This window comes from Ranitomeya variabilis, chromosome 3 (genome assembly GCF_051348905.1).
Source record: "Ranitomeya variabilis isolate aRanVar5 chromosome 3, aRanVar5.hap1, whole genome shotgun sequence".
In the NCBI taxonomy this organism is placed as follows: Eukaryota; Metazoa; Chordata; class Amphibia; order Anura; family Dendrobatidae; genus Ranitomeya; species Ranitomeya variabilis.
Window position 1 is genome coordinate 627,750,795 of NC_135234.1, and position 26,246 is coordinate 627,777,040.

Consider the following 26,246-nt stretch of genomic DNA (forward strand, 5'->3'; position numbering starts at 1 on the left):
CCCCGAGCATGCAGAATGGCCACGGCAGCTGCCATGACCTTGGTGAACACCCGAGGAGCGGTGGCCAGCCCGAAAGGTAGGGCGACGAACTGAAAATGGTGCCCCTGGACCGCGAAGCGGAGAAAACGCTGATGAGACGGTAGAATGGGGATGTGCAGGTAAGCGTCTTGAACATCTAGAGATGCAAGGAACTTGCCCTCTTCCAGAGAGGCAATTACCGAGCGGAGGGACTCCATACAGAATTGACGTACACGGACGTACTTGTTGAGAAGCTTGAGGTCCAATATTGGACGTACTGAGCCGTCCTTCTTTGGTACAATGAAAAGATTGGAATAAAAACCTTGGTACCTCTCGTTCTGGGGCACCGGAATGATGACCCCGTCTTCCCATAGCGATCTTATGGCCTGAAAATACTGACGGACCCTTGCTCTGGGAGGAGGGGACTGGAAGAAACGAGCTGGGGGAAGAGAGACAAACTCTATGTTGTAGCCGAAGGACACCAGATCGCGGACCCATCGGTCGGGAACTACCGAGAGCCACGCGTCCCGAAAGAGGAGTAGGCGGCCGCCAACTCTGTCTGTGTCCTTTGGCGTTTTCCAAAAGTCATTGAGGTGGAGACCTGTTAGGTCTGGGTCCTCGGGATCCCTGTTGTCTGGGTCTGCCTCTCCAAGAGGGAGAAGGTTTGTAAGACGGCTGGGAGGCCCTGTCCCTGCGCTGACCTCTCCCGACGCCGGGAGGCGCGGAGGAAGGATTGGACCAATTGGAGCCGAAACGGAAATATCGGCCTCGGCCCTGTTGGATGCGAAAGGGACGAAAGGTTCGTTGTTGGGGAAGGAATTTGCTCTTTCCCCCTGTGGAGTCTGCGATTATTTTATCTAGTTTGTCCCCAAAAAGGCGTTCGCCCTGGTATGGAAGGGACGTGAGAGATTTTTTGGAACCTGAGTCCGCTTTCCAGTCCCTGAGCCAAAGGGATCTGCGGATGGTGACAGCATTGGCCGCTGCCTGTGAGGCACAGTTGGCCGCGTCTAAGGAAGCGGAAACTACAAAGTCCCCCGCTCTGGCAATCTGGGTGGCCAGGTGTGAAACCTCGGGGGGTAGGTCGGCGTGAAGTGCTGTAGAGGCTAAAGACTCAGCCCAATGGGTCATGGCTTTTGCAACCCATGTGGCGGCAAACGAGGGGAAGAGAGAAGCCGAAGAAGCTTCAAAAGCCGAGCGAGCCATCTGTTCGATTTGTCTATCAGAGGGATGCTTAATGGACGCGCCCTCGGAGGAGGATAGAACCGCCTTAGTGGCTAGCCGCGACACTGGCGGGTCCACGGAGGGTGACAGACCACTCCTTAGCAAGGTCCTGAGCAAACGGATACTTCAATTGCATAGCCTTTTGCCCTGAGAAGCGTTTATCCGGACGGACTCTATGGAGATCGACAATGTCCTTGAATTGAGGATGCATAGGAAAAAATCTATGAGCCTTAGTGGTTCGCCCGAATGACACGGGATGAACCGCCTTGGACGGGGTTTCCTCCTCTAACTGTAGCGTCTGACTTACAGAGTCTATGAGAGAATCTAGGGTCTCTTGGTCGTGACGATACTCTGGGGAACAGGACACGCTGGATGCGTCGTCCAGAAAGGATTCCCTGCTATGAGCTGGAGATGAGTGACGAGAGACTTCGCTCTCTGAGCCGGAGGGCTGATCACGGACCGGAGATATTACCCTGGACCTCTTTCTAGATGAGTGAGGGCTTCTGGAAACGGTACGACCTCTAGGCCGAGAGGGGTTCTTAGGTCGCGTTGCATCATCCGTGGAAGTGCCCTGGGTAAGGGACGGCTCACGGAGGGACTGTATCGTCCTTTCCAAGGATGCCACAGAACGAGCAAGGGAGGACGCCCATGCGGGGGTACTAGGCTCAGTACATTCCGGGTCAGAGGCCGGAGTATCCTGTGCTGCAGACATTTCGCAGGCGGAGCACAGCGGGGTAGTGTGACCTCGGGGTAGAGATACCTTGCAGGAGGTGCACACAGCAAAAATAACAGAGTGGGTCTTTCCAGTCCGTCTTTGCTTAGACTGTGACATCTTTTCCCTTAAGTGAGTGTACTGGTAGGGGAAGAGACAATCGTAGTGAGCGCGTCTCACCAAGTTCAGCGATGCTTGGCAGGGAGATCCTGAGGTCCTGTGCGCTGTGGTGCTGCAGAGCCGCCAGCGCACTTCCTGGTCCAAGATGGCCGCCGAGATGTGGAAAGGGCGCTTCTCGGGAACGAGAGGCGCCCAGAGAGAGAGAGAGGGCGTGTCGTGGGCGGGCGGTGGATTCCCTGCAATGCGCGTCAGAACGCTGCCGTTGTAGCGCCGCCCTCCTTGTATGAAGGAGGGAGAATGATCGCCCGCGTTAGAGTCCGGCCCAGGGCCGGTAAACTGTGCCATCGCTCTAACAGAGCGCCGGATTGCCCGCCATGCTCCCATTATAAGGCTGCCCCGCGGCTGCAGCGCCGCAATAGAAAGGGGATAAGGGATCCCTGAACAGGCGTCCTCTGACAGCTCGTCGGCCCCCGCACTTACCTTGTGCGATAGGGCCGATGCTCCATCCGCCTTCACCTTAGTAGGGAGAGGGTGGAGAGCTTCTGCCGCCGTGCAACATCCGCTATCTTCAGTGGTGGTGCAGTGGGCGGCTGCACGGACGCCATATCATTAGTCCAGCTGTGCCCTGGCTCCAGGAGACTTAGGTGGATGATTAGTCCCCGTGGTCGCCTGAAAAGGAGGGAGGGAGATCGGAACGCTGAGGAACCGTCGCCACACTGGAAAGTGAGCCAGGGCTGGCATCCATCGTCGCGGGAAAGGATACAGGAGGAACGCTCCGTGTACTTGCCCGTTGTTGGTTCGGGAGAGATCAGAGCTGAAAATTTGCCTGTCGCTCCCTTCCGTTAAAAATCAAAAAAATTGGTGGGGTCCTGAGGACCCAAGTGCCTCCTGAGACACTAAGTAAGAACTGGCTCTGGATTGTCCAGCCTGTGGGTGTATACTGCAGGGGAGGAGTTAATCTTTTGTGTGTGTTTAACTTAGTGTCCTCCTGGTGGCAGCAGCATAACACCCATTCGTCCTGTGTCCCCCAATGATACGTAGGAGAAACATAGTTGTTGATCAATAATAAAAAATAATCCTCTAAAATACAACTTGCCTAATAATTCTGCACACGGTGTACAGAATAGTGCGAACGCAGGCTTACCTGGGGGTTGCGGCAGAGGTGTGGCGACACTGTGGCGGTGGGCGGTGCACCTGAGCAGGGTCCCTTCTTCAGGATGCAGGCGGCAGAAATGTGGAGTCTGGCGACGTCGCGGTTCGGTGTCCACAGTGAGCAGATCCGAGTGCATCAACGGTTTCCCTGCAGCCATCTTCCTAAAGCCGTGGGCAGCCGGAGGCTTCAGGAAAATGGCCGCCGGAGGTACATGTGCAGATTGAAGTCTCAGCGGCACTCGACTTCAGGAAAATCGCCCCCGAAATCTCGATCTGTGCACACTCGGCCTCCGGCAGCCCACAGATTCAGGAAGCTGGCCGCAGGGGAACTGGTGATGCAATCGGCACTTCTCACCGTGGATACCGGGCTACGGCATCACCACATTTCTGCCACAGACATCCTGAAGAAGGGACCCTGCTCTATGCTCTGCCTCACCACCACAGCATTGCCCCACTTCTGCCGCCGTTGGCTTCCTGAGGAAAGGACCATGCATTCTATGACCGCGCTGTACCACCGCCGGTCCTCAGGTAAGATACCTTTCATTTGGACAATGAGACGGACCCCCATCTTATAAAAATCTTTTTTCTGCCATTTTCCACCCCAAAATTTAGGGTTCGTCTTATGGTCCGATGCGTCTTATAGTCCAAAAAATACGGTACTCCAAATTAATTTTGCTCTATGCTGTTATTGAACCTTAGAGCTACATACTTACTACACTTAGATTTCCACAGGCTGGCACAATGGAGAAAACAGACATTTTTTCTCTCCATTTTCTCCTCTTCCAAGAAAATATGATCACACTCTGATCAAATGCAGAATGTGATTAGCATAATTGAACAGATTTTCTCACTTGACATAAAATACGCCCGTCTGTACCTAGCCTTACATGATGTGGTTCTGTAGGACTTGTCATGCGTGAAGATCATACCTATAGAGTCAATGCAGCATATCACCAATTTTTCTGGTTTGTCCCAAATATGACAGAAAAGCCTCACAAAATCAGAGACAGAAGAGGTACAGTAGAGCACTGGCTACCCTACAGGGTTTGTGTGGACTATGATAATGATTACCATCTATGGGATAGGTCATCAACACCACAACAGTCCAGGATCTGGAACCCGACGCACCCATCAATTAACTGCTATTAACCCGATTGGCTACCAAATGTGCTGTTACAGCTCCATACACAGATTAATGGTGGCTCCTGGGTGAATGGGAACCCAAAAAGGAGCAAATACACACTGTACAAAGCCACATTGTTCAGACTCCCTACACAGTTTATAGCTGGTTACTGCCAGAGCTACAAGCAGCTGATAGGTGGGGCTGGTGGCTGTCGGTGCTCCATTAATTATAATGATTACCTATGCAAAGGATAGGTAATCAATATCACCGTATTGGACATAGCCTTAAAGGCCCCGCACAAAGATATGTCGGCAAGTAATTGCACTGTGTATTAGCATCTGAAGCTTTCACTGGACCTTGTGCATAGCAGCATGGCCATGCGCAGGAGAAGGCCTTCCCCAAACTGCAGCCACAACACTAGGAGGGTATATTCTCTTGTAGGTCTTTATATGCTCCAACATTTAGCTTTTCCTACATTGATAAAGCCCAAATCAAAAAAATAAATAAAAAACCCAAACAAACTTCTTTCGCACTGCAGATCTAGACAAGAGAGACAATGATCTGGTATGTGTATCTGCCACATCGTGAAGAGTGGGTAATCTACCCTCAAAAGGCATTTCTACTCCACAGTCAGATGCTTTTTATGTTGCTGACGCATTCACAGCCAGTTTTGTCACTTAGCAGTGAGCGCCATGAAGTACAGACTATTTTAAGCAATATATCACTCTGCGTTCCCATTTTGTGGGCTTGCATGGCCCAGTATTCATGACTACGCCGCTATTGGGAGATGAAATAACTACACACACCTTGAAAGCAAAATCAGAAACTGCCTTTGGAAAGTGGGCGCCTATACCAGTCACTAAAAGCTCAGTAAGTCATTCTATGGCTTAGAAAGGGTTAAGGAGACTGCATCCTCTTCAAGTACTAATACGCAATGTGAACATCTCAAATCCTTCCTTAACTAGTCACAAGCAAACATCAAGACAATGCATGCTTCCACAGAATTTATTTAAAAAAAAAAAAAAAAACACTCATGAAATAGGCCTGGACAGAAATGATGGTACCCCTGAAAATAATGTGACAAAAGGGACATGTTATATCAAGGTGTGTCCACTAACTAGCATCACATTTGACTACAATCTTGGAATCAGTGAGTGGGCCTGTATATAGGGCTACAGTTACTCACTGTGCTGTTTGGTGACATGGTGTGTATCACACTCAACATGGACCAGAAGAAGCGAAGGAAAGAGTTGTCTCAGGAGATTATAAAAAAAATTATAGACAAACATGTTAAAGGTAAAAGTTATAAGATCTTCTCCAAGCAGCTTGATGTCCTTTTAACTACAGTTGCACATATTATTCAGAAATGTAAGATCCATGGAACTGTAGCCAACCTCCCTGGACGTGGCCGCAGGAGGAAAATTCATGACAAATCAAAGACGAATGTGAATGGTAACAAAAGAGTCCAGAAAATCTTCTAAACAGATTAAGGCGGTGTGCACACGTTGCGTTTTTTTCACCTTTTTTCGTGTTTTTTCGCTATAAAAACGCATAAAAAGCACATACATTATGCATCCCATCATTTAGAATGCATTCCGCAATTTTTGTGCACATGATGTGTTTTTTTCCCCGTGAAAAAAACGCAGTATGTTTATTAATTTTGCAGATTTTTCAAGTTTTGCCCACTATTTAATGCATTGGGAAGCTCCGGGGAAAAAACGCGTCAAAAAAGGCGCACAAAAATGCGAAAAAAACGCATGAGGATTTCCTGCGGAAAATGTCCGGTTTTGCTCAGGGAATTTCTGCAAGAAATCCTGAACGTGTGCACATAGCCTAAAGGTGAACTTCAAGCTCAAGGAACATCGGTGTCAGATCGCACCATACGTCGTTGTATGAGTCAAAGTGTACTTCATGGGAGTCGACCAAGGAGGACACCATTGTTGAAAAAATTCCTAAAGCCAGACTGGAATTTGCCAAATTATATGTTGACAAGCAACAAAGTTTCTGGAAGAATGTCCTATAGACAGATGCAACAAAAATGGAACTTTGTGGCAAGGCACATCAGCTCTATAGTCAGAGACAGAAAAGTGAAGCATATCAAGAAAAGAACACTCTCCCTACTGTGAAACATGGAGGAGGCTCTTATGTTCTGGGACTTATTTGTTGCATCTGGCACAGGGTGTCTAGAATCTGTGCAGGGTACGATGAAACCTCAAGACTATCAAGGGATTCTAGAGAGAAATGTGCTGCCTAGTGTCAGAAAGCTTGGTCTCAGGTGATGGGACTTGCAACAGGATAATGACCCAAAACACACAGCTAAAAACACCCAAGAATGGCTGAGAAGAAAACATTGGACTATTCTGAAGTGGCCTTCTATGAGCCCTGACCTAAATCCTATTGAGCATCTTTGGAAAGAGCTGAGACATGCCATCTGGAAAAGACAACGTTCATACACGGGACAACTGGAGCAGTTTGCTCTTGAGGAGTGTGCCAAAATACCTGTCGAGAGGTGCAGAAGTCTCGCCGACAGTTACAGGAATCATTTGATTGCAGTGATTGCCTCAAAAGGTTGTGCAACAAAATAAGTTAAGGGTACCATCATTTCTGTCCAGGCCCATTTCTTGAGTTATTTATTTTTTAATTCTGTAGAAGCATGGTTGAAAAGCAATGTCTGACTTTCATTTGTTCATTTTCATAGATTTTTTTACATTTATTATTACTTTTGCCAGATTTGAGTTATTTCTGTGACCATTGTGGGTTTTTCTGTCATTAAACAATGGTATCAATTTTGACCACGCGTGTATTCTAATAATGTATTTTCTGTACATGGGCAGCATTCTTGTCTGAGCTACTGTTGAGATATGGTATATGACAGCCGCATGGATCATAGGCAGCAGCAGTTATCTACAGATTTTTATTAACTTCTAAGGGAGATTGTTCCGGGCATGCTCTGTGATCTGTGCAGAGGTCATCATGCATTGAGGAGGAAGAGGTGAGCAGTGACCATCACCTAATCTGAACAATGAACCCTGTTATATATCGTTCAATGTTATCCAACCTCTGGCAATAATGAGATGACTACTGAAAGGTGATCTCTACCGAACAGGAGTGACATTAAATTTAGTTGCCAAAGTGTAATTTGCAAGGACGGGATTTTTATTAAAAAAATAAATAAATAGAGAAAAATAATTTAAAATAAACCCACATTTTCTGAAAGCATATCACACTCCAGGCAAAATTATTACTTACATGTTTGACTCTTGATCGACCCGGAGAGCATTTTCGCCTTGACTTCTCACCATCTGACTTCCCAATAGAAGGGTCATATAATAGAGAGTCGTCCGTTTCTGGCATAGAGTCTGTACACAGCCTCAAAGACCCATCCTCCTTGTGCAAGCACATCTCCATACAGAGGGACCCGCCCTCGGGGTCAGGTGAGCCTAAAGGATCCGAGCCATGAAAGCTACCAGTTGTATCACCCTGGCTCAAATTGGAGATCTCATTTACAATGTCTGACTTGATGATAGTGCATCTGATGGGCATTTGAACTCTATCCATCAAGAAATCCCCTGCAACATCTTGACCTATTGCATTATCGTTGTTTAATATTCTCATTGTAGATTTACAGGGAAGCTCTTCAGAGTCCACAATCATTTTAGAGTCTAAAACAGAGGGATGATGACAAAAAATATTGGAAGGGTCCTTTTTAGTCCTGGAAGGACTCTGGCAGGTTCCATCATCTATGCTCAGAGAGTCCATAGGTTGTGTATCCTCATCTAGAGTCCTATCAGGAGGTGAAGGTATTACCGATGACGTCTGGCGAGGAGGACTTTGTGAAAGTGAAGAAACGGTTTGTTTCTGTTCCTTAATGTTCTCTGCGCCTTCTTCCTCAACTTCCATATCCTCATCTTCCACTGTAACTAGTACAGGAGCCTCCTCAAGTGATGCACATGGGTCAAATGTCCTCTCCTGGTGTGATGGTTCGGCTTCCAAAGGAGGAGGACTTCTGGTCTCAATTGGCAGCGATGGTGTGTTAGGAAGCATGTCTGGAGCCTCAGCAGCTTCATTGTCTGAGGCACCAAGCCCATCATCATCTGTTGTTAAAACTTCTAGAAAATTAAAAATTGTGCAGTAACATTATTTCCCAAAAGAACATAATAACAGGCTATTAATTATACTTATTCCCTATTCCTGACAGTATCAAATACTGCAGTCATCCACGGTAACTACTTTCTGCCCATGTGTACCCAGTTCCCTAACCACAGAACACAAGCATGCTTGTCTTTAGTGATCGTGCATATACAAAAGTGATGTTTGCTGCATCAACAGTCTCTGTCCTAGACTAGCACTTATTCCAATGGTTTTTGGAGAAAAGCGGACATCTAAAAAGTGACATATGCCATCATAACTGTTATTGCCTTACTATAAGCAGAAAGTACAACCCCACCCTGACCATATTACATCCTTAAATCAGAAGCAAATAATAAACACTACTAAATATTCCGTTGTAAGGTAGGTCATGTCCAAAAGTAACAAGACATCTACTTAATACCAACCTAGTGGTTTGGCTTCACATTCTGAGAGGGCTGTATTTGGGATCTTAACGCTCCTGTCCTTTTCATCTCTCTTCTGTAAGGCAGCCTGCTGTTTGCTACATGACGGACAGCTCGTGCTGCGTGCTAGCGAGTCACACTTCTGTGCACAAAGTGAATGATGGAACCTGGAGAAGCCCACAAAAGAAATCAAGGACAACATTAAATAATCTGGGTACATGGAGCACAAAACACGTTTAAACATGGGAACAAAATTAAAGGAAAAACTAAAAATTACATACTAGCTTACAAAAAGGTCAGCTCCTACGCAGGGACAAGGTATACTAAATAAACGCTACACAAAAAAAAAAAAACTAAGTCTACACAGCTTGCTCCACTGCTCCATGTAGTTTTTTGCACTTAAAATTTTTTTGTGTTATAGGACCGGTTAGGAAGTACTGTGTGTCCTAAACCCGACATCCAGAGGTGCACAAACTTTTATTCATTTAGTAATTTTACGCACTTATATAGTGCCATTAATTCCACAGTGCTTTACAGACATTATTTGAAAGCAGGATCCCAGCGCTGCAAAGCAACAGGGCCAACCACTGAGCCGCCATACCAACCACTGAGCCGTCATGCCAACCACTGAGCCACCCCAACGACCCAAAACTCATTTAAAACCTGCTGGCTGCCATTTTATATATGGACACAACAATAGCGTGTAAGCTGCTCTGTTGGAGACATCCAAGAAGCAGTCCATGTCAAGCTGTCCATCACACATAGGCTTCCATGTTGAAAAGTGCATACTTTATTTTACTACAGAAGCCAGATAATTTGGAGTGCTCTAGCAATACGGGTGTGTAAGTAGACCTGGATAGGCCCCCTTTAATTCATGTATTCACACGTAGCCAAGGTGATGCAAATATGAAGCATTTCATCCATAGTAGGTAAATCATACAAGGCTATCACAAGAATAATCAGATCAATTCAGTGTTTCTAGCAGCCATAAAGAAGCAGTACCTGGTGCTGCACAATGAACACTTCCTTCCCGGCCCATTCCTTCACAGCAGTGCTGCGACATCATGAGAAAAACCGCTAGCACAGTGACAAAGTCTCACGGTGCAGCGTTCATCTTTGCAGAGATCACTGCACTTCAGTGGCCCAGCTGGAAAACCAGCCTCAGTGACCGGCGGTAACCTCGATGAAGTCACTGCTAGTCACTGAGGCTGCACTCGCTGCAGCTCATTCATCAGTGGTTCTCAGCCTTGATGCTCACATCTTGGTACCGTCCAGGTTGAAAACCGTTTATCCCCAGACATGGATTACGGCGTGAGACAACGATGGACAGGTAAGGGACATGTTTTTTTATTTTAATTAAAGGAGACAATGGCTTCAATGGAATGGGCGATGATGCGATTATGGTTTAATTTAGAATCATTAAATGAGTCTGTCAATCTTTCAATTAAAAGGACTTTATTCGGACAGTGTCTATTTTCAATATAACTATAGGATTTAAAAAATATTTAGAATTGAGTGTCCTCAGTAGTTGATACCTTTTAATGGCTAACTGTAAAAGGTATCAGCTACTGAGGACTCTCAATTCTAAATATTTTTCTATCCACTGGCTAACACGGTACCAAGATACAGTATATATCTTTCCTGTACCAACTATAGGATTAGTAATGGATAGGCTTATTATAGACGCCTCACCATTACAAATCCATGGGCTTGATGTCAACGGGCAAGACAAAGGTGACATCAACTCCACAAATATGAGCCCCACTTGCCACCACCACAGGGCAAGTGGGAAGAGCCAGGAAAAGTGCCAGAATTGGGGCATCTAATAGATGTACCATTTCTGAGCAGCTGAAAGTTGCTATTTTTTAGGCTGAGGTGGGTCAATATCCATGGGCCCCTACCAGCCTAACAATACCAACCTGAGAATGCCAGCCCCCAGTTGTCAGCTTTAGCTTGGCTGGTTGTGAAAAATTTAAAAACACGGCATGAGGACCCCTCTATTCTTGACCTTAATAGCCTGGGAACCTTTAGGAACAAGGTCTTTTTCCCAGAATAGTAACATCTGCCCCCAGGCGTCGGCTTTCCCTCTGTGGCTTATGAAAATTTCAGGGAACCCCCAAGCGTTTTTCCAATTTTTTTTTTTTAATTGTCAACAAGAACAGTAAGGTCATAGCAGCTGTTTCGCTTGCTTTTAAAGTTCCAGCACCGGACTGATGAACGGCCATGAGTTTGGCACTTGGCACTCCAGCACTGGAGCTACCGTGAGACCCGGTGGCTTAAACCCAAGTAACCTATCAGGCTACCAAAGCTCAAGGCCACAGGATCTCCCAGCAGCTGCAAAGCCCGGAAACCTCATATGAAACTAACAGCTTTGTGCCATCCGGCGGTGAGCCCGCATCAAAGCCGGGACATGTCAGCTGTTTTGAACAGCTGACACGTGCCCGCAATAGTCGAAGGGTGGAATCGTGATTCACCCGCACCTATTATTAACTAGTTAAATGCCACTGTCAAACTCTGACAGCGGCATTTAACAAGCGCTTCCGCCCAGAAATGCGCACACCGGTGACCCTCATCACATGATCGGGGGTCATCGGTGCGTCAGCATAACAACCAGAGGTCACCTGCGGACCTCTATGGTTTTTGATGCAGATTGCCATGAGTGCCACACTCAAAATTTTAACCCCTCTCTGACCTTGGACGCAGTATCCCGTCGAGGTGATCTGGGCCTATCTGACCCTCGACGGGATAGTACGTCATAGCGATCGGCCGCGTGGCCGGGCGTCAGCTGACTATCGCAGCTGACATCCGGCACTATGTGCCAGGAGCGGTCACGGACCGCCCCCCGGCACATTAACCCCCAGCACACTGCGATCAAACATGATCGCAGTGTTCCGGCGGTATAGGGAAGCATCGCGCAAGAAGGGGGGCTCCCTGCGTGCTTCCCTGAGACCCTCGGAGCAACGCGATGTGATCGCGTTGCTCCGAGCGTCTCTTACCTCCTATCCCTGCAGGCCCCGGATCCAAAATGGCCGCGGGGCTGCATCGGGGTCCTGCAGGGACTACTTCCGGGTCCAGAGCAGGCTCTGGTAAGCCTGCAGTGCTGTAAGTCAGATCGCTGATCTGACAGAGTGCTGTGCAAACTGTCAGATCAGCGATCTGTGATGTCCGCCCATGGGACAAAGTAAAAAAAAAAAAAAATTCTACATGTGTAAAAAAAAAAATATATATATATATATATATATATATATATATATATATATATATATATATATATATATATATATATATATATATATATATATATATATATATATATATATATATATATATTTCCCATAAATACATTTCTTTATATAAATTAAAAGAAACAAACAATAAAAGTACACATATTTAGTATCGCCGCGTCCGTAATTACCCAACCTATAAAACTGTCCCACTAGTTAACCCCTTCGGTGAACACCGTAAGAAAAAAAAAAAAGGCAAAAAACAACGCTTTATTATCATACCACCGAACAAAAAGTGGAATAACACGCGATCAAAAAGACGGATATAAATAACCATGGTACCGCTGAAAATGTCATCATGTCCCGCAAAAAACGAGCCGCCATACAGCATCATAAGCAAAAAAATAAAAAAAGTTAGTCATCAGAATAAAGCGATGCCAAAATAATGATTTTTTTCTATAAAATAGCTTTTATCGTATAAAAGCGCCAAAACATAAAAAAATGATATAAATGAGATATCGCTGTAATCGTACTGACCCGAAGAATAAAACTGCTTTATCAATTTTACCAAACGTGGAACGGTAGAAACGCCTCCCCCAAAAGAAATTCATGAATAGCTGGTTTTTGGTCATTCTGCCTCACAAAAATCGGAATAAAAAGCGATCGAAAACTGCCACGTGTCCGAAAATGTTACCAATAAAAACGTCAACTCGTCCCGCAAAAAACAAGACCTCACATGACTCTGTGGACTAAAATATGGAAAAATTATAGGTCTCAAAATGTGGAGACGCAAAAACTTTTTTGCTATAAAAAGAGTCTTTTAGTGTGTGACAACTGCCAATCATAAAAATCCGCTATAAAAAACGCTATAAAAGTAAATCAACCCCCCCCTTCATCACCCCCTTAGTTACGGAAAAATAATAAAATAAAAAAAAATGTATTTCCATTTTCCCGCAAGGGTTAGGGCAAGGGTTAGGGTTTGGATTACATTTACGGTTGGGATTAGGGTTGGGATTAGAGTTAAGGGTGTGTCAGGGTTAGGGGTGTGCTTAGGGTTACCGTTGGGATTAGGTGTGTTTGGATTAGGGTTTCAGGTAAAATTGGGGAATTTCCACTGTTCAGGCACATCAGGGGCTCTCCAAACGCGACATGGCGTCCGATCTCAATTCCAGCCAATTCTGTGTTGAAAAAGTAAAAACAGTGCTCATTCCCTTCTTCCGTACGCCCAAACAGGGGTTTACCCCAACATATGGGGTATCAGCGTACTCGGGACAAATTGGACAACAACTTTTGGGGTCCAAGTTCTCTTGTTATCCTTGGGAAAATAAACATTTGGGGGGCTAAAAATCATTTTTGTGGGGAAAAAAAAAGATTTTTTATTTTCACGGCTCTGCGTTGTAAACTGTAGTGAAACACTTGGGGGTTCAAAATTCTCACAACACATCTAGATAAGTTCCTTGGGAGGTGTAGTTTCCAATATGGGGTCACTTCTGGGGGGTTTGTACTGTTTGGGTACATCAGGGGCTCTGCAAATGCAACGTGACGCCTGCAGACCAATCCATCTAAATCTGCATTCCAAATGGCGCTTCTTCCCTTCCGAGCTCTGTCATGCACCCAAACAGTGGTTCCCCCCCACATATGGGGTATCAGCATACTCAGGACAAATTGGACAACAACTATTGGGGTCCAATTTATCCTGTTACCCTTGTGAAAATACAAAACTGGGGGCTAAAAAAATCATTTTTGTGAAGAAATAAATAAATTTATTTTCACGGCTCTGCGTTATAAACTGTAGTGAAACACTTGGGGGTTCAAAGCTCTCAAAACACATCTAGATAAGTTCCTTAAGGGGTCTACTTTCCAAAATCATGTCACTTGTGGGGGGTTTTAATGTTTAGGCTCATCAGGGGCTCTCCAAACGCGACATGGTGTCCGATCTCAATTCCAGTCAATTTTGCATTGAAAAGTCAAATGGCGCTCCTTCCCTTCCGAGCTCTGCCATGCGCCCAAACAGTCGTTTACCCCCACATATGGGGTATCAGCGTTCTCAGGACAAATTGCACAAACAACTTTTGGGGTCCAATTTCTTCTCTTACCCTTGGGAAAATAAAAAATTGGAGGCGAAAAGATCATGTGTGAAAAAATATGATTTTTTATTTTTACAGCTCTGCATTATAAACGTCTGTGAAGCATTTGTTGGGTCAAAGAGCTCACCACACATCTAGATAAGTTCCCTAGGGGGTCTACTTTCTAAAATGGTGTCACTAGTGGGGGGTTTCAATGTTTAGGCACATCAGGGGCTCTCCAAACGCAACATGGCGTCCCATCTCAATTCCAGTCAATTTTGCATTGAAAAGTCAAATGGCGCTCCTTTCCTTCCAAGCTCTGCCATGCGCCCAAACAGTGGTTTACCCCCACATATGGAGTATCAGCGTACTCAGGACAAATTGTACAACAACTTTTGGGGTCCATTTTCTCCTGTTGTGTGAAAAAAAGTTAAATGTTCATTTTTATTTAAACATTCCAAAAATTCCTGTGAAACACCTGAAGGGTTAATAAACTTCTTGAATGAGCACCTTGAGGGGTGCAGTTTTTAGAATGGTGTCACACTTGGGTATTTTCTATCATATAGACTCCTCAAAATGACTTTAAATGAGATGTGGTCCCTAAAAAAAAAAATGGTGTTGTAAAAATGAGAAATTTCTGGTCCACTTTTAACCCTTATAACTCCCTAACAAAAAAAAAAAATTTGGTTCCAAAATTGTGCTGATGTAAAGTAGACATGTGGGGAATGTTACTTATTAAGTATTTTGCATGACATATCTCTGTGATTTAAGGGCATAAAAATTCAAAGTTGGAAAATTGCGAAATTTTCAAAATTTTCGCCAAATTTCCGTTTTTTTCACAAATAAACGCAAGTTATATCGAATAAATTTTACCACTATCATGAAGTACAATATGTCACGAGAAAACTGTCAGAATTGCTAAGATCTGTTGAAGCGTTCCAGAGTTATAACCTCATAAAAGGGACAGTGGTCAGAATTGTAAAAATTGGCCCGTCATTAACGTGCAAACCACCCTTGGGGGTAAAGGGGTTAAAATTGCCCCCCTTTCAAAATAAAAAAAATTTTTTTCAAAATAAATAAAAATCAAATCTACACATATTTGGTATTGCCGCGTTCAGAATCGCCCGATCAATTAAAAAAAAAAAAAAAAAAAAAAAAGATTAACCTTGATCGCTCAACAGCGTAGCAACAAAAAAAAAAAAGAGTCAAAATGCCAGAATTACATTTGTTTGGTCCCGTGACATTGCATTAAAATGCTATAACAGGCGATCAAGAGATTGTATCTGCACCAAAATGTCATCATTAAATACGTCAGCTCGGCGCGCAAAAAATTAAGCCCTCACCCAACCCCATATCATGAAAAATGGAAACGCTACAAGTAACGTAAAATTGCACAAATTGTTTTTTAGCTAAGGTTTTTTTTTTTTTTTTTCACCACTTAGATAAAAAGGAACCTACAAAGGGTTGGTGTCTATGAACTCGTAATAACCTGGAGAATCAGAATAGCAGTTCAGTTTTAGTATTTAGTGAACCTAGCAAAAAAGCCAAAGAAAAAACAAGTGTGGGGATTGCACTTTTTCTGCAATTTCACCGCACTTGGAATTTTTTTTCTTGTTCCTAGTACACGACATGGTAAAACCAATGGTGTCGCTCAAAAGTACAACTCGTCCGGCAAAAAATAAGCCCTCACATGGCCATATTGACGGAAAAATAAAAAGTTATTGCTCTGGGTAGGAGGGGAGCGAATTATAACAAAACCGAAAAAAGCTCCAGTCATTAAGGGGTTAAGGGACTTTTTAAGGTTACTGAAGTTTCCAGCTTCTGGAACACCTGAATGCTGTCCCTAAGGTTACCTTGGGTGTGTTTTTTTTTTTGTGTTTTTTTTTCTATTATTAACGGAGTAGGGTCCCCCGTAATTTTCATAAACAGCTGATGGAAAGACAACTGGGGGCTGATGTTAATATTCTGGGAAAGACTATTTTCCTAAAGGTTCCCAGGATATTACTATCAGCTCACAGCTGTATACTTAGCTTTTCCTGGTTATTAAAATGGGGGACTCACCAAAATTATGATGTAGGGTTCCCTTATACTTAACCAAAAAAGGCTAGGCAGACAGTTCCGGGCTGATGTTAATAACCTATAACCTAGGAAGGGGCAATGGACATTGGCCCCTCCCAGACTAAAAACCATCAGCTCTCAGCCACCCCAGAAATGGTGCATCCATAATATGTGCCAAATCTGGCACTTAGCCTTGAGGCAAGTGGTGTTATAGTTGTGGGGTTGATGTCCCCTTTGTATTGTCACGTGCATTGTCGCGCTGACGTCAGTGAGTTGAACGGAGTTTATTGGCTGTGAACTCCCAGGACCTTTCTGATGGTACCACGAGCGTGAGAACTTTCTCACGCTCGCGGTGACAAAAAGTCAGGTCATAGGAGCTCACAACAACATACCAAGCAGCCGTAGCACAAGCTGTTCAGTATATCTGCAGGATGGCAGGCTGTATAGTCGCATCATGCAACAATGCCGCATGCCACCTAGATGTAGCAGAGCATGACCCGTCGTGGGAAAAATGGATTGTCTTCTCGGCCGAGAGGTAAGGAATATTGTGGTTTCTTATTTTAATTCTGTTACAGGAGACATTGGCTACTGTGGACTGAGCGATGACGTGAGAATGGTTTAATTTAAGATTAATTAAAAGGAGTCTGGGTCATTCTTTCAATTAAAGGACTTTATTTTGGGTGTGTGTTTATTTACAATATAACTATAGGAGTAGTAATGTAAAGGCGTCTTATAGACTCATCTCCATTACTAAGCCGTGGGCTTGATGTAACTGGATAATACAAAGGTGACATCAACCCCACTTGCCACCACCACAGGGCAAGTGGGAAGAGCCAGGCGAAGTGCCATTTATTTATATCGCAGTGTGTGGATGATGAATACTCCCATCAGCCGCCGCCTGCTCTCGCTGATAACAGTTAAACACAGCTCTCAACATTGTCCCTTGATGCTGCTAATCGCAGTGCGAGCAGGAGGCAAGGTCATGAGTGGTCTTCTTCAGCATCAGTGTGCACGTGTGTTCCGGATGTTTTGTGGCCCGTGCTGCTACTGGAAACCCTGACGTCTGGAAGAGCCTTTGTGAACTCTGTCATTCACCAAACTTTGACCGACTTTTGCCGATTTTTTTAGGAAAAAACTCGGGAATCTGAACACATCTGAATGTGCAACGTTATTGCTGAATTTGAGATTGGCAAGCATATCCTTGTTGGACATACTTACTATAGGAGTAAGATACTTCACATTTGCATCACCTCGGGAGTGTGCACTCAATTCGAATACATACTCTTACTAGTATTACACAATTGTAACGAATTGATATAATGACAAATGGTACAAGTTAATGCAATTCAAGAAATGTTAGACATCTGCAGCTATGCTTAAACAGCCATTTTGAGTTCAGTCATTAGGAAACAATTTCATAACAGTCTCTTAAAATACATTGTAAAGCAGACCTGTCATCAGATTTCACAATACAAACTGCATAAATTAGTAAATAGATATCTTGGACATGATAAGGATCCTTTATTTACTTTGAAATCCCAAGTCAGAAAGACTGGATAATGCTTTAGTCTTATTTTCCCTAGCCTAGGATGACTGATAGCTCACTAAGTGTCCCTCCTCCCTGTGCTGAGCGATCACACGGCCTAGTACAATCTGCAGCTGTCAGTCAGGCGCTCAGATTTAAACAGCTAAGGAGTCTTTTTTCAGCCCATAGCTGGACTCAAAATTATATTATTGTACAGATATTCTGATGAATTTTCAAAATAAATCCACCAGCTTCATAAAGCCTGAGAGATCCATTTAATAACAGAAGCAGTTTGTATTCTGACGTTTGATGACAGATTTAAAATTACAAATATTGGACACCACAAACATTCTGAATAGTGTGTGTTCTAGGTTCTCACACAACTGAACAACAACTGAAAGAAAGTCAGAAGGAAATAGAAGAGACTCCTACTTTAAGCATTTGGGGCACTGATTCATGTTCTCCAAGGAGCCGGACTGATTACACTGGACACAGGTCTCCACTAGGCATCTTTGCGCTTGGCATTTCTTGCACACAGAGAAGTTCTCATACCATAGACTTCCAGGTTCCAACTGTGATGTGCGAGAGCCGCAGATTCGACAGACACGGCAATTCTAAGCAGAAACATTGTAAAAACGATCATTCATCAGGAATAAAGATTATTAATGCGGGTGTTACAGTGTACCTGTCATTTCAAAGTAACATAGCTACACCCTACTTACCATAAGGCTTAAAGGAAAGCCGTCCGCTGATTCATGCTGCCTGAACCATGGGCTGAATGAATCAGCGACCGACTCCTGTAACATAGCTGAAAGTATTGCTGGGGAAAAAAAACGGACTAGTCCAAGAGGAAAGTACCCACTGGCTTCTCCCCGACCACTAAGCCAGAATGACCGGCCTTCTCCCTCTGTGTGTGTATAGGTAGAGACCAGTTTAGCAGAGCAAACTAGGGGACTAGTCACATCATCCCTGGCTGTACTTCAACTAGGTTTTTCGCAAATGCTGCAACGTTTCAGAGTAAGGCTAAGTTCACAATGGGCGTTTTTTTAATGCAAATTTTCAGCTGTGTTTTACAGTATCAGCAAAGCCCAGGAGATTTCAGAAATCTCATGAACCCACATTGGTTTTTGTCATCAGCATTTTGTGCTTGACATGTTTTTTTTTTTGGACAAAAGAGCATGTCACTTTCAGTGTTTTTCACTCATTGACTTGAATGAGTGGTGAAAAAAACCACACCAAAAACATAAGTATCATGTTTAACCGTGTTTTTGTGCCAAATCCCGATTCCATGGAATATGACTTTTACTTTCAACACTGAACTGTATCAGCATGCACAAGAGACAAATCTAGCATGCCAAAACCGCAGGAAAATAATGCACTAAAAAATGCCACAAAAAAACCACAAGGAAAACCAAGAAAAACTTGCTGCAGCTTCTTTCCTGCAAAGAGATAAGGTCTTGCTGCAGAAAAAAAAACGTCAAGAAAAGTGTAGTGTGAACTTACTCTAAAAGCAGCTTAAAATTCAGGAACTGATCTCAGATTCATTGTGCCCATGGTTCAGGCAGCATGAATCCGCTGACAGGTTCCCTTTAATATGTTGTGTAACCTCATATTTCACTTTGCTGGCAATCCGACATGAGCAGCTTTCAGAATGGATGGCGAGCTCAGGCGCAAGGATGGGAGGGGAAGAAGCAAATTCTCTGATAAAGATATATTACTAGCTTTCTTAAATGCATTTATCCTATTGAGTTATACAAAGTTTGTTAAAACAACATTAACCAGTTAAACAGTCTCAGTCCCCGAAGAAACTGCAAAAAGTAATTAGTATGATCAACTTGTTATTTATTCAATTGCCATTAAAGCTTCCGTTGTTGCGACAGTCAATGAGGGATGTGGTGGTGGAAATTTGAAAGCAGAGCATGGATTTTTGTCTTTCCCAGACTCATACCGCTCAATCTCTTTGCTCTGAATTAAAGTATTAACGTAAAGCTTAGCTGAAAGGCTTGCAAAACTCAATATGGACTTCGTGCAAGAGGACCAAAAATGATTCATGCCTGGAAAGTCTAAGGCAAGAAATATTTGCAGAATGTATTTGAACATTCAGATGCGACAGGAGGAAGAGAGGTGAAAAAAATTCACTCTATGGCAATACCCATAATTTACTTAAATCAGTAAGTTTGTTGGGGAATCACAGAGGATATCTGGGCGGTTGGACATCTATATGCTGGTAGTGCGTTTACAAGTGATTCTGTGCTGACAAAGTCCAGGCGCTCCGTGCTTCACAGTGCAGCCAGCCATTTATATACACACCCTCCCACCTGCTTGATTTCCCTTTATCTCCACCCTAATCTGGCTTTATGAAGCCAGGACTGGCAAAGATGAGATAGAGGGGAAAACAAGCAGGTGGGAAGTTTCATATACACAATATTTTTTGGACTATAAGACGCACTCTTTTCTTCCAAAAATGTGGAGGAAAATGGGGGTGCGTCTTATAGTCCAGATGTACCGCCTCTGGCTGTGATGGGGAGGTGGGGGAGCAGCAAGGCAGGGGGTCACAGAGGCAGGAGCTGGCTGCTGAGGCTAACTCCAGTGCGTGCTGCTAAAGAGAAATTAATATTCACTGCACTCCAAGCACATGGGAGCGGAAAGCGGTGAATATTCATTTCTCTTAAGTAGCGGCACACGTGACTGCTGGCAGCTGCAGGAAGGCTCCGGCTGACACTGTGCTCACTATTAAAGAGCAATGAATACTCACTGCGCTCCATGCATACAGTCCCGGCATCCAGAGCAGTGAGTATTCCGGCAACTGCCCCTGACGTCCCTGCCATGCGCTGCTTACAAACATAAACCAGCTGCTGGCAACAGAGCAGGGCGCTGCAAGGGAGCACCGGGAAAGTAAGTGTAATGTTTGATTGATTGTTTATGTTTTCTGATGGGGACAATTACACCAGGATAAGGGTTGGGGCCCTGAATTCCAGGATAGGGATGAGGGGGACCATTCGTGCCAAGAAAGGGATGAGGGAGACCATTCCTACCAGGCTAGAGATAAGGGGGACATGCATACAAGGCTAGGGATGAGTAGGCCATGCATACCAGGATAGAAATTAGAGGGCCATGCATACCAGGGTGGGGATGAGGGGGGGCATGCATACCAAGATGGGGATGAGGGGACCATATATACCAGGATAGGGGGATATTAAGTAAAGAATTTACCACATTTTTTTGCTTCAATTTTTTTTCCATAATTTTCTCCTCTAAAACCTAGGTGCATCTTATGGTCCGATGCATCTTATAGTCCGAAAAATGTGGTAAATGATTAGTCCCACTAGTTTGAACTAGTAGTGGACAACCCCTTTAATAAAAAGTCTGAAAAAAAAATATATGCATAGAAATATCACTGGGGATCTACCCTAGCTTTACTAGGCTAATCAATGTCAGCCAAGCGATCATATATTCATAATAATAATAATAATAATCTTTATTTTTATATAGCGCTAACATATTCCGCAGCGCTTTACAGTTTGCACACATTATCATCACTGTCCCCGATGGGGCTCACAATCTAAATTCCCTATCAGTAGGTCTTTTATTCGACAGCTTTCCCTCCCTACTCCCCCCCAATAATACTGCGTTTAGCTGAAGTGCTTCTGTGTTCTGTGAGAGCCCCAGTCGGACTTCTTGGCAGTGGCTTATTTCCAAGGACAGAAGGATAGGGGTTTGGAAATCCGATGTCCTGATCATTGTCTTCTCTGAAATCCTCATACACATATCGGTGTGTTCAGACGACTTTACGGCCTCTACAACAGAGGAGGAACGGCTCGCTTTGAAGATATTACAGAAAATGAATAAGGCCCAGCTCACTCCACGTTTATGGCTGTGAAATTTGTCACACTCAGGGTGCAACTGTAGGAAAAGTGTTTAGGGTCTGATTTATTTTATTTTTTTTGTAACCAAGCACAAAGTGGAGTAGCATACACTATTCCATGTTTTTGACGTCCATCAACCTACGTTAAACTTAAGGCAAGACATAGGGTAAATGTAACTTCTAGGCTGAAATATACCAGCAGGATGAAGGCCTATATTGAAGCTATGTAAAACTCGGGAGGCTTTCTGGGTGTACACGCCTAACATATGTCACAAACGTGATGTGAACCGTAATCTACATCTAAATACCTTGCATTTCCAGGAGCCGGCAGGCAGATCCTCCATGGCTGGTTTCAGACAGAAAGTGTGATATCCTTTGTCACAAGCATCACACACCAACATCATTGAATCCTTGCCGGGTTTTCTGTAGAGAAGACATGGCACATTAATGTCATCATTGCATGTATAGCTCAAGAAGCATATCGCAAAGTGTCTGAAAGTGCTCACTTCCTTTTACCATACGCTTTAAATTAGGGCACTGAAAATTAAAAAAAAAAAAAAAAGACAGACATCAGAAGGTGCTGGCCACAACCACTTAAGAACATGGCAAGTTTTATTATTTTACTTTAAAATTACTGAATTCTAAGAGTCGAAGCTGTTTAATGTTTCCAGCAAGCCACATGCAGACTTGTTTTTTGCTGCACAAGTTATATAGTTTCTAACAGCACTATTTTAGGGTAAATATAGTGAAAAAAAAATGTATAAATGAAGTTAGACCAAAAGCTGGTGTTAAAAAAAAAAAAAAGATGAAAAAAAACACAAATTGGTCGCATATCATTTGTATACCAGAATTTGAAGTTTATTTATTAAAATTTCTCAGCCACTCACAGCTCTATGAAAAAATGTTGGTGGATCTTTACAGAATCGGACGAGGCGCCGCACAGCCCAACCCATTTATTACAGATTATGCCAAAAAGTGGCATAAACTATAACAACAGCCCTTGGTTGGCACAGATTTTTAGGTCTGAAATAGCACAGCATGTGATGCGCCCAATTCATTAAAAGGCGAGCACCTTGCAATCTAGAAGCATTTTATGCCGGATTGGTCCGTTGCCTGAGTTGTGCGAGTCAGACTGTAGAGGTACTGAAAATAGTCTGATTCAGCAGCTTCAGAGCCGAGCTTCCAAGCTGTATAGATGAGAGCAAGTGCACTCACGTTGCCGAGGAAATCAGCCACTTCTCAGACTGCAGAGATGGCTGGTAACCGTGTCAATGGGAAATAAACTATATACATTAAAAATCCTCTGTTCACAAGAACAGACAATTTCTATAAGCAGTATATCACAAAGTTGACTCTTCACAAGCACTATAAAACTCAACCTATTAAGATGGGACAACCCCTTTACTACTTCCAGACTACTAAAAGGTTTCTGCATCTCTTGGCAGGAAAAAACGCTGCATGTGTTTTTTCCCTCTGCATTCAATAAGTCAAAAACGCAGGCAAAAAACACACAATGAGTTGACATGCAGCAGATTTTAACACACAGCAAATCCTGAAAGGAAAAATACTGACCATGTGCACAACACTTCAGGATTCTCATGGACTTTGCTGACATAAGGATTCCCTAGTGTTTTTGGGCCAATGTCGAGCAGAAAACCCGCCTCAAAAACATACCGTGTGCGCACAGCCTAAGCGTCCACATTACACTCTGCAGTGACATTCTAAAACGTCAGTGCAAAGTAAAGTGACTACACAAGATTGTGCAGCTACAGGAACAGGGAGATGGTTGTCAGAAAAAGACAAATGTCCCAAAGAGAAGGCAGAGACTGTTCAGTACCGTCTCGGTCATCCCGTTCGATGTATACACAGTGCAGAACAAGTGTTGTTCTTACAGATCAGAAAGCGCCAATATCACTTCCTCCCCAGGACCCAGAAGTCAAGTGATTGTTGGGTGTAGGGAGGGAACAGGAGCTGCTGGGTCCTAAGAGGCCCAGATCAGATTTGTCATGCAGCCGGAAGTCTGAATTTACCATATAACTGGGGCCAATATATCAGCCCCAATTACAGGGAAAATCTGATTTAACAAAAAAAACAAAAAAAAAAAACACAATATCCCAAGGTCTTTGTGGTGGACCTTATGGGAGGGATTGGTACATCTTGCAAACTGGAAAAAAAAATGCCTTGGTCTTTCACCAGTTGAGGAGATCGGTAACTCTTACTGCTCTATCTTCCTGTCAACCGGAGCGTCAAACATATTCTAGAAACACTATCAAATGCCAATATCAATGTATACTCCAGGAGCTCAGATCTTCCAAAACAACAGGGGTGATCAGGGCTCTTATGTAAGGAGTTAGAAAGGATATCACAACCACATGCCAAAGACAGGAAAATGACAATAAGAATCAACAATGCTAGCACTTTATGATTTTCACTTTTTTCTGTATTACATAGAATTTATATTTATTAAGGTAATGCACATACTGAGCTATAATGTCTACCAGAATCAAATCGAGAAAGCATGAAAAAATACCAAAAGGTAAAGATTTCACTCATTTCTCTATGATCTACATATCATAACCCTAGCCACCTTTCAGTGTAAAGCAAATTGTTTTTTTCTTTTTTTTTATTTCCTTTTTCTCCTTGGCTTAAAACCATTGTGCAACTAATGAAACAATCTGTTTTTATTTCCTACCTGCAACTTTGGCACACTTTACACTCAGGACACTGCCAGCCAGACCGTTTCAATGGTGTTAGGGTAATCTTCAGACAAGAACCATGATAGTGCCGTCCGCAACTGGCGCAGAACAGGAGGTCTGGGAGGTCACCGGGCTTGTCACATAGCACGCAACAAGAGTCATCTAACACATGACAAACAGAAAAATAAGTTATATTACATAATGCACAGCTAATATTCCTTTTTATAACCATAACATACATAATTCATTAAAATATCTGTACATGCAAAATAGATGTCTAAAATTCCAAAACATTTTACAAGACAATCTCAGATCTGTAACATTCACAGTTTTATTAGCAAGCAGAGAAAAGCAGCAGCACAAAAAGTATTAAAACAGCAGTACTAAGCAGTGTAACTGTAAATCCAGCTCTTGGGTGGCGCTAAAGACTTGTTAGAAAACTCGGCACCATTTCCCTGGGTCTCTCCGCTTGTTCCCTCACTCCTCCTCTATATAGAGTATAATAAGTGTAACCTAGCACCTAACTGAGCTGGCATGGATTTGAGTGTTTTTTTCATAGTTGATGGCACGTTCAGCAGGAAGAGTAAAAAAATAAATTAAAAAAAAGGCTCATAAGTGGATAAAGAAGCAGATTCACCTGTACTGTTAATTTATGCAAAATCTGTTGAAAATATACTTTCCATTTGACAGTAGCATGACAATTTTTTTTTTTTTTTTAAATTTATGAGAACATGTAACGTAAAGCGGAGTCTGAACTAACCCATTGTGGCCGCTTCTGCCACATGTTCGGTGCACAGCAATTTTAAGGTCTTCTTTGACTGGAAGGAGCCACTCGCAGCAGCGCATGGAAAGTGATATCGGCGCAGACACCCTGTCGAGTGGCACTGAACGGTAGCACCCATCCGTTTACAGTATTCACATTTCTAGAAGAGACAAGAAGGAGGTTGATCTCTTTCTATTAAAGACAGTCTGTCGGAGGCAGTAAAGCTCAGTGGCTTACAGACCTGTGATATCCCTGAGAATACAGCTATATCCACATTAGTCAGTCGAGTTCCTTCCACAAGCTGGACTCCATATGACCAAGACGCACACCAGTAGTGAACCCAGCAGTGACCTGTGAATAGAATAAAGGTAAGCTTGGATAAGAGATCGCCGTAAGTCGTCTTTATTACTTCAATCCAACAACCGGGAATGTTAATAATTAGTCCTGTACTACAAGAGTAGAAAATAAGAACTTGTATAAAGGACATCCTGCTATAGAATGTCAGTGGTATAGCAGCCTTTTCTATTTTAATGAGACCCTTGGCGGCGTACACGTCCGCCATATGTGCACAAGAAGTGTACGCAGCGTGCTTAATGCACAACTGACATGTGACTGCCATGTGACTAGCAATTTAACCACTTAGGTGACATGATCATACAGAACCACAGAATCTAAGTGGTTTGACAGAAGGGGTACATCAAATTTTTTCCCATTTTTAACATCAAAGGGAACTTGTCAGCAGGATTGTGCACAGTAACCTACAGTGTCAGGTCGGCGTCATTATACTGATTACAATGATACCTTGGTTGACAAAATCAGTCTTGTGGTTGTTGTTTAATCTTTATTTTCAGTTAATAATATGCTCGTGCTCCGGGGCAGCCTGTGGGGGGGGGGGGGGGGTCTTTGTGTAGTGCTCCAATTAGGTATTCATGTGTATGGCATCTGACAGGTCACTGATCCGCCACCTATTTTACATTTATTATGTACATACTGCAAAAAAAAAAAAAAAACACCTCTTCTGCAGGCAGCAGCCGTGGCCCCTGCGCTGCAGAATAATCGTATGCTTGATGTGCAGGTAATAAATGTGCTTGAGGTTTTCCTGAAGAGTATATTAAAAAAAAAAAATGGCGTCAGCCGCACCTCACAGTAG

The 26,246-nt window shown here is 43.6% G+C and overlaps 1 protein-coding gene across 1 annotated transcript in view; it reads right to left on the reverse strand.

Annotated features, from left to right (window-relative positions):
* Positions 1-26,246, reverse strand: part of KMT2D (lysine methyltransferase 2D) — a 244,352-nt gene that overhangs the window by 158,535 nt on the left and 59,571 nt on the right. The window contains exons 5-11 of the mRNA XM_077297477.1: positions 25,338-25,447; positions 25,094-25,256; positions 24,330-24,495; positions 21,946-22,060; positions 18,205-18,386; positions 8,903-9,066; positions 7,596-8,455 (exon numbers count right to left, since the gene is read on the reverse strand). Of these exons, the coding sequence (XP_077153592.1) occupies positions 7,596-8,455; positions 8,903-9,066; positions 18,205-18,386; positions 21,946-22,060; positions 24,330-24,495; positions 25,094-25,256; positions 25,338-25,447 (1,760 nt within the window). The remainder of the gene's footprint in view (positions 1-7,595; positions 8,456-8,902; positions 9,067-18,204; positions 18,387-21,945; positions 22,061-24,329; positions 24,496-25,093; positions 25,257-25,337; positions 25,448-26,246) is intronic.